This window comes from Amaranthus tricolor, chromosome 4 (assembly GCF_026212465.1).
Source record: "Amaranthus tricolor cultivar Red isolate AtriRed21 chromosome 4, ASM2621246v1, whole genome shotgun sequence".
Classification (NCBI taxonomy): domain Eukaryota; kingdom Viridiplantae; phylum Streptophyta; class Magnoliopsida; order Caryophyllales; family Amaranthaceae; genus Amaranthus; species Amaranthus tricolor.
This window is the reverse complement of record NC_080050.1, coordinates 8,339,595-8,347,998: the sequence shown is the minus strand read 5'-3', so window position 1 is coordinate 8,347,998 and position 8,404 is coordinate 8,339,595. Positions and strand designations below refer to the sequence as shown.

Below are 8,404 nucleotides of genomic sequence, written 5' to 3'. Positions count from 1 at the left end.
CTAAAGCACTTCTCTTAGTATCTTATCTTATGTTTTTTATTTCAAATTAATAAAAACCATGTGCAATTATCTTTTTCTAGCCCTATAGTAGTCTATCATCGAGCTTATAAAATGAATTGCTTCCATCATTAATATAAATTGGCTATCTAATATGCTTATATCTTTCCTACTATGACTATTTCACTTCACTTCATAGTATGACTCATGAGTTTTATTCCTCGATAATTAGAGCAATCTTAGATATCTCCTTTATTATTGTACACGGGCATTAGATTATTTCTTCTCTAGCTTTCAAGCATCTTATTTGTCCTCAAAAATCTTGTTGTAAAAATTTGCTAGCCAAGTTACTCTAATCGTTCCTAGGCATCTTAACTTTTTTAAGTTGGGATAAAATCTTCCAAGTTTCAAATTTCTATTTTCCTTAACAGTTCTCCGATACTTGGTCATTGCACATGTCCAAACCATTTTAGTTAACTCTCTTTCATCTTAGCCTCAACAGTTGTGACATCTAAATATTTTGTTATCTCTTTGATTCTACTTAAATCCTCAAAGTATGTTCACTCGTCCATCCAAGCATTCTCATTCCACTACTCCCATCTCCCTAAAGAGCTCAATATTTTGATGCATATTATAGTGTTGATCTAATAGAAACTTAACAAAAAACAAAAGTAAGATAACAAGTAAAGAAGAATAACTTGGTATACCAACTGAACACTAAATAGTCGATCAAACTTGGAGTGAACAACCTACTTAATTCGTTCTCGAATTAAATGAGTTGTGCCTTGTGAAATCAAGAAAGCGTAAGAAGACTTTGCCTAAAAGAATCAACTACACTTTCAAGCAATCAACTTAGAACTCCTTTTTCCAAATATTTCTAGTAAATCACCGGCACTTTATGCACAATCTTCTTTATTTTCATTGAAATCAACTTATCATCGAGTGTGAATCACCAAATATTGTAATCCTGAAAACGAATATAGTAAATTCTAATACCTTTCACACTAAAAAGATCATTACTTTGTAATCCAAGAAGAAAATCATCATTGAAATCACAATAGTGAAGCCCAACGGTGAAAAACGCACCCACGCAAGACATGTGTATTCTTAAATAAAATATAAAATCTTTATTGAAAATGTTTGATAAAATAAGAAATTTCGGTATAGCTGCTCATTTATACATTACATTTACCAAGAGGATGGTTGATGAGAATCATAAACTCACAAATGAAGGACATTATTTAGTAGCTTTAAATCCAGCTTCATCAAGTTTTATTTACTCAATACCAGTAATTTATAAACTACCAAAGCCTAATCCTTTAGAAACTCATATAATGTCTACTACATCAACAGTAACATTTTTGTTCAAGATTCCTTAATTTTGCTTAATGACATTTAGTAAGTGTTTGGTATGGAATTCAAGACCATAAGAACGGATTTATATAACCAAATTCCTAGCAGTTTGTTGGTTTCACAAGTTTACATTGCTCTATTTAATTCCAATAGTTGATTGAAACTCAAAATTGTTACCCGTCAGTATTGAGCGAAAACAAGTGCATTATGCTAAATTACATGTAACTTCCATTATCGTTTAAACTTTCATTTGTTATGACATGCTCTCTCCCCTGCTTCACTCTCTCCCATAAATTCTATATTATTCATCTCTTTACACCAATATTTTGTTATCTCTCCTCGATTCGCAACAATAGAGGATTTGGCCATTGCGCGGTTTTGGGGCACCTAAATCAAGGTTGTTGGGTATAGGGGTTTTTGGAGTATAGGGCAGTAGTAAAGGTGGTATCCAGCATTTCAAACCAACACGACAGAAGGAAGTAAGTGTGGTGGAGGTGGTGGCACAACCGACTACAGAAGAAGAACGAATCCAAAAACATAATGACAAAAATCAGTAAGTGTTTCTTCTCCATACACATACCAAACTGTTTAACGAAAACACTTAGTAATCTTAACATTACCTTTTCCTTTCCTCATTTATTCCCTTTTAATTCCATTACCACAACTCATACCACACACCCTTAATAGACTTCACACAATATATAGTACCTCAGTACCCCAAACTTACAATTTCCATTGATCTCCCCAATTGTAAAGATATGAAAAATTCTCTCAGTAAGTAAAATCACACCTTAAAACAGTCTCACTTTACTAATAGAGGATCCATTCATTTGAATAAGTATTAAATATTTAATAATAAAAAGTTTTCACCCTTGCAATTTCCACTTAATCAACTTCCTAGACGTTAGCAATACAAAAATCGGAAGGATTTCAATATAAATCAATCATAATAACATTTACTCACGATGATCACTAACATGAATAGATTGTAGCCTCTGCAAAAGGTGGCTAACTCAACCTAAGCCACCTACTATCTTCACTTCATGTGGTAAGACCAATCATCTTATATTGAGGCCTAGCTCAAAAATATGTGTAATCACCCTTCATTCTAGCTTATGTTAGTATGTTGACAAAAAACAATTACCACCGGTATGTTGATACAATTTAATCAATCATTCGTTCCATTACACGATAGCAAAGTTAGCATCCTAATAAATCAATCTAGTAGAAATCAAAGTCATCTACAAGCAAATCCCTTGCAATGAAAGGATATAACTGAAGCATGCCCATTTCATAAACTCCTACTTGAAACATTTCAACTTTAAGGAGAAAAAGAGAGTAGTTATACAAACTCCCTCCGTCCCATTGAATTTGCATCATTTTCCATTTTGGTCCGTCCTACTTAATTTGCATCATTTCTACTTTTAAACAATGACCCACCACTTTCTTTTAATCTCACCCATACATTTTAACTCTGCTTTAATTTCATCCATACAATTCATTCTCTCTCTTTATTTATTACCACTTTCTTAAAAATACACCAATTCCTCTTCGATGCAATTCAAAGAGGACATAGTAGTATATGTAAATGACTCAATATTATTCATCTGTGGAGGAATGTACAAGAGTTAGTTTTAGATTGCAAGCCATCATTTTTATTGATTTTTTCTTGAAGATCTACCTTTCTTCTTTTATGGAAGCAATGTTTTGAATTAAAAATGTTCATACAACACGTGAGATAAAGGCTTTCCAAACCTTATGCTTTTCGACATACAATCTTCTAGAAAAGGCTAAAAAATAAAGGAAGAAGTGTGGTCAATTTCACATAGGATGCAAATGGGAAAGGCTTTGTGTGTAATCATCATTAGATAATGTAGTAAAAAACAAAATAAATAAAAAATTAGTAGTTCCCCTATTTTTGTGGTTTGAACTTGACGACTGAAATTCTAAATGACATATAAATTTAAAAACATTAACTAGAACAACTTACACATAAAGTTCCTCGTCCAAACTAATCATTGCCTCGTATTATCTGTAGTTATTTGTAGTTATAACACTTATTTACTAGTGATTTTTAAGTCGTTATCTGTAGTTATTGTTGACTCATTTATATCTATGCCGTTTGGTTTCATGTACCTTCCCTTATATCTAATTTGTGGTTGATACTCGATTGTGTGAGTTTTTTTTTTTGAGGGTATTGGGAGGGGATTGGTTGGTATGTCTACACATTATTACAAAATTGAAAGATTAACTTTATGCAAATCTATCCTGATGTTTTGATCTCTAACTTACAATATATACAATATAAGTACACCGAAGAATTTCGTTGGCATGGTAATACATCCACTTTTACATGAAGATAACTTAGATGTGTGTTATCCCAATAAGAATATTTTCCTTGTATCAATTTTCGGTTCTCTGCAAAGATAAATTAAATTCCTTGTTACCATTTACCAAGAGTTCATTTCATTGGTATTCCTCATGTTGTCTAGTTGATTAGAGAATGATTCTGCATGCTCTTTCCTTTGTTTATTTGGTTGGAAATCTGTTTTTTGTCTGGTTATTTGTAGACAAATATGCAAACTGTCCTGAGAAAAATAAATAAGATGACAATCGATATTGGGATGTTATAAGTTACTTAAATTGTTCAATTAACCTAGCTTTTCTTCTCTTGAGCCTCATGACTCAATGAATAACAGTCATTTAGTTATTTTATGAATTTATTTGGTGAAGCACTTGTCTTATGTTTGGTCTGTGCTGGCATCTAGTTGTCCTAGTCTTGCTCCGGCTCCCATGAGTTTTTTAATTTGCAAAATAAATGGGATGCACCAGAGGCTGTTGCTTCAAGCCTTGAATATGTTGCAGGTTTTGATTGCTTCATCTACATCCATATTTCTCTATATCCTAGGCTGTATTACTTTTTTGAATGGTGTATTAGGATGTTATTTGCTATGTTTGTTTGATTTTAGTATTTAACTGCTCAGTGCATTTTAGGATAGTTGTTGATGGAGTCACCCATCGCTTCAATTGGTTGTGCATTTATGTTTTTAAGATTGTGGATTATATTTACCATCCTCTTAATAAAGACCATAAATAAGTTGAAGCTATAACTGATCTGAAGTACCTTAGCTAAGCAAATCTTAGGACTTATCAATTACTAATTTTGCTTAACCAATAATGTTAAAGTAAATCGCTTGTTTTTGGATGCCTTTCTGCCTGATGCATATTAATATTATTAACCTTTTGATGATGATTCAATCTCTAGATAATTGCTGAGGTCTACTTACTTGCATGTTTTGGGACAATTCTCACTGTTGATTATTCTTTTTCTCTCTATTCTCTTTGTGACCTGAAATTTGTTGATTGTACTTTAAATTTTTGACATTTTCTAAATTTAAACTTTTATTCATTCTTATTCTTATTGGCAGATTGTGATAGAATTAACTATTCAATACCTCAAGCTGAAGGAATATGCTACCTTTGGAGAGAATATAAGCTGCTGAGTAACTTGTCTACCTCTAGTGAGAAATTGACACCTTATTTCTAATAACAAGGATCTTGAACAGACACTAGTTCTGTTGTATTTGGGGTTTACTTTTCCCGAGGGGGGGGGGGGGGGTCGAGGTCGAAGAGCATCGGAACACAATGCGTTCGGTGCCCACTATATTTCCTTGTGATTTTTAAGTCATTATCTGTAGTTATTGTTGGCTCATTTATATCTATGCTGTTTGGTTTCATGTACCTTCCCTTATATCTAATTTGTGGTTGATACTCGATTGTGTGGGTATTTTTTTTTTAGGGTATTGGGAGGGGGTTGGTTGGTTATGGCTATACATTATTACAAAATTGAAAGATTAATTTTATGCAAACCTATCCTGATGTTTTGATCTCTAACTTAAAATATATACAATATAAGTACTCCCAAGAATTTCATTGGCATGGTAATACATCCACTTTTACATGGAGATAACTTAGATGTGTGTTATCCCAATAAGAATATTTGCCTTGTATTAATATCCGGTTCTCTGCAAAGATAAATTAAATTCCCTGTTACCATTTACAAAGAGTTCATTTCATTGGTATTCCTCATGTTGTCTAGTTGATTAGAGAATGATTCTGCATACTCTTTCCTTTGTTTATTTGGTCGGAAATATGTTTTTTGTTTGGTTATTTGTAGACAAATATGCAAACTGTCCTGAGAAAAATAAATAATATGACAATCGACATTGGGTATGTTATAAGTTACTTAAATTGTTCAATTAACCTAGCTTTTCTTCTCTTGAGCCTCATGACTCAATGAATAACAGTCATTTAGTTATTTTATGAATTTATTTGGTGAAGCACTTGTCTTATGTTTGGTCTGTGCTGGCATCTAGTTGTCTTGGTCTTGCTCCGGCTCCCATGAGTTTTTTAATTTGCAAAACAAAAGGGATGCACCAGAGGCTCTAGCTTCAAGCCTTGAATCTGTTGCAGGTTTTGATTGCTTCATCTGCATCCATATTTCTCTTTAACCTAGGCTGTATTACTTTTTTGAATGGTGTATTAGGATGTTATTTGTGCTATGTTTGTTTGATTTTAGTATTTAACTGCTCGGTGCATTTTAGGATAGTTGTTGATGGAGTCACACATCGCTTCAATTGGTTGTGCATTTGTGTTCTTAAGCTTGTGGATTATATTTACCATCCTCTTAATAAAGACCATAAATAAGTTGAAGCTATAACTGATATGAAGTACCTTAGCTAAGCAAATCTTAGGACTTATCAATTACTAATTTTGCTTAACCAATAATGTTAAAGTAAATCGCTTGTTTTTGGATGCCTTTCTGCCTGATGCATATTAATATTATTAACCTTTTGATGATGATTCAATCTCTAGATAATTGCTGAGGTCTACTTACTTGCATGTTTTGGGACAATTCTCACCGTTGATTATTCTTTTTCTCTCTATTCTCTTTGTGACCTGAAATTTGTTGATTGTACTTTAAATTTTTGATATTTTCTAAATTTAAAATTTTATGCATTCTTATTCTTATTGGCAGATTGTGATAGAATTAACTATTCAATACCTCAAGCTGAAGGAATATGCTACCTTTGGAGAGAATATAAGCTGCTGAGTAACTTGTCTACCTCTAGTGAGAAATTGACACCTTATTTCTAATAACAAGGATCTTGAACAGACACTAGTTCTGTTGTATTTGGGTGTTTACTTTTCCCGAGGGGGGGTCGAAGAGCATCGGAACACAATGCGTTCGGTGCTCACTATATTTCCTATTGTCCCTTCCATTCTGTTGGCTACTTCTTTGCATAGTTTTTTATGTTCCCATCGTTTGAAACATCTTGAAAAAAGTGATCGGCGTGGTAATCTTAGTTAACATTAGGCTTATTCTGTGATTCACTATTTTGTCCACTTTTGTCTTCCTTTCCTTGTGTTTTTGGTTTCCCCCTGTTTCTTGCTGAAATCTTAGAGATAAATCGGGATTACTCACTGGGAGGTGTTTGATCTGCATTTTCATCGTTACAATAGTCTTAGAAGATTTTTTCTACTTCTATTTTAGGCCAATTCTGTGTTTTCTTTGCTATACGAACTTTGTGTTTTCAGTTCCCTGGCTCTTATTCCGATGGACATTGTTCATGTTGACGGTAGTGCTACAGATGAACAGTCTTTTGCCGTGAAGAAGCAGCATGCTTGCCGTGTTACTGGAATTGAAACTATAGAGGAACTTCAAAATGCACTTCATGATACTCTAGTAGTGAATAATGAGAACCTGGAAATCAGCAGCAAGCTACCTTCAGATTATGGCAGTAGCAGTCTGGAGGATGAAAGCACAGGATCAGGTGACAGTAACCTAGATCCGGAAGGCTCTAATGCATCATCTTGTAAGTGCTTGCACAAGAGCGCTACTTTCCCTATTGCGGTTAAAGAGGAAAATGCACCTGAATCTCAGCCAGAAAATAAGTCTTGTACGTGCTCTCAGTCTCTTCCGACTGCAAACAAGCTCTTCTCTGCTATGAAAGGTGGCCGAGAGAAGGAAGATGTTCCTCCTAGGAAGCTAAGTGTATCTTGGGCACCTGATGTGTATGATCCTGTACCAACTTCCTTATCTCATTATCCAAAGAAAAAGTCTCGGCTTCAGTTAAAGAGCAACAAGAAACATGGAAAGAGCAAGCAGAAGATTAAGAAACAACACCGCAACATGGGCGGAAAGTCTGATAAGTGTTTGGACTCCTTTTCGGATGCCGATAGGGTATCACCATCAAACATGTTTGCTGCTTTCACTCTGCTGGATTTTGATGATGGTATTGAAATCGGTAGCCCTGATTCCAGCTGCGCGAGCAACTTTCTGGAACAATCTGGTGGTACCATGCATTGTGTTTGCTGAGCTGATGCTATGTAAGCCGGTCAAATGGTTTTACCAGGATTTTGCTACCGAGTTTTGCATCTTCTACTTCTGTAAATAAATAAGAAGTTGAGACATTTTCTGAGGCTTTTCTATGGTATTTGTTTAGCTACTAAGCTGTTTTGTCTCTTTAAAAGACACTTCTTGATTAAAGTAGTAAACTGTGTGCGTTGGTTGACAATTAAAAATGGGGTAGTTAATATTATCCAGGTTAAGCTACGTCAATATAATGTGTGATGTGTTATGTGTTGTGTTAGTACATGCAAAAACAAATATCATGTATTGTTTTAGATTTCTGCAGCTGTCTTATACTTAACATATGGAGACTGGTGGAGAAGCTTTGCTATCCTACTCTGGTTTTATGGTCTTTGTATGATGGCCTCTTTTCTTAGGAGCTGCATGTTGAAAATATATTGACGAATAATCTTTTATGAAAAAATGTTTTATAGATTACTACACACCACTAACATTTGTTACTAACTGACTATCAAGGTTAGAATCGGGATCTACCGTGAATCGATAAGGGGCAAGACCAAAAATTGATAGAATTAGATCGCAAGATGTTGCGATAGTGTTTTGATATGTTATAAAGTATAAACTAATAGAATATAAGTCATAGTTGTTAATTTTATTTTATTCCTTAAAAGGTTGAACTGT

At 34.0% G+C, this 8,404-nt stretch overlaps 1 protein-coding gene across 1 annotated transcript; it reads left to right on the top strand.

Annotated features, from left to right (window-relative positions):
- Positions 1-5,876: 5,876 nt before the first annotated feature.
- On the top strand, positions 5,877-8,116 carry LOC130811181 (uncharacterized). The gene has a single exon (XM_057677373.1). The coding sequence runs from the start codon at positions 6,968-6,970 to the stop codon at positions 7,727-7,729; it is 762 nt and encodes a 253-aa protein (XP_057533356.1). The 5' UTR covers positions 5,877-6,967; the 3' UTR covers positions 7,730-8,116.
- The last annotated feature ends 288 nt before the right edge of the window (positions 8,117-8,404 follow it).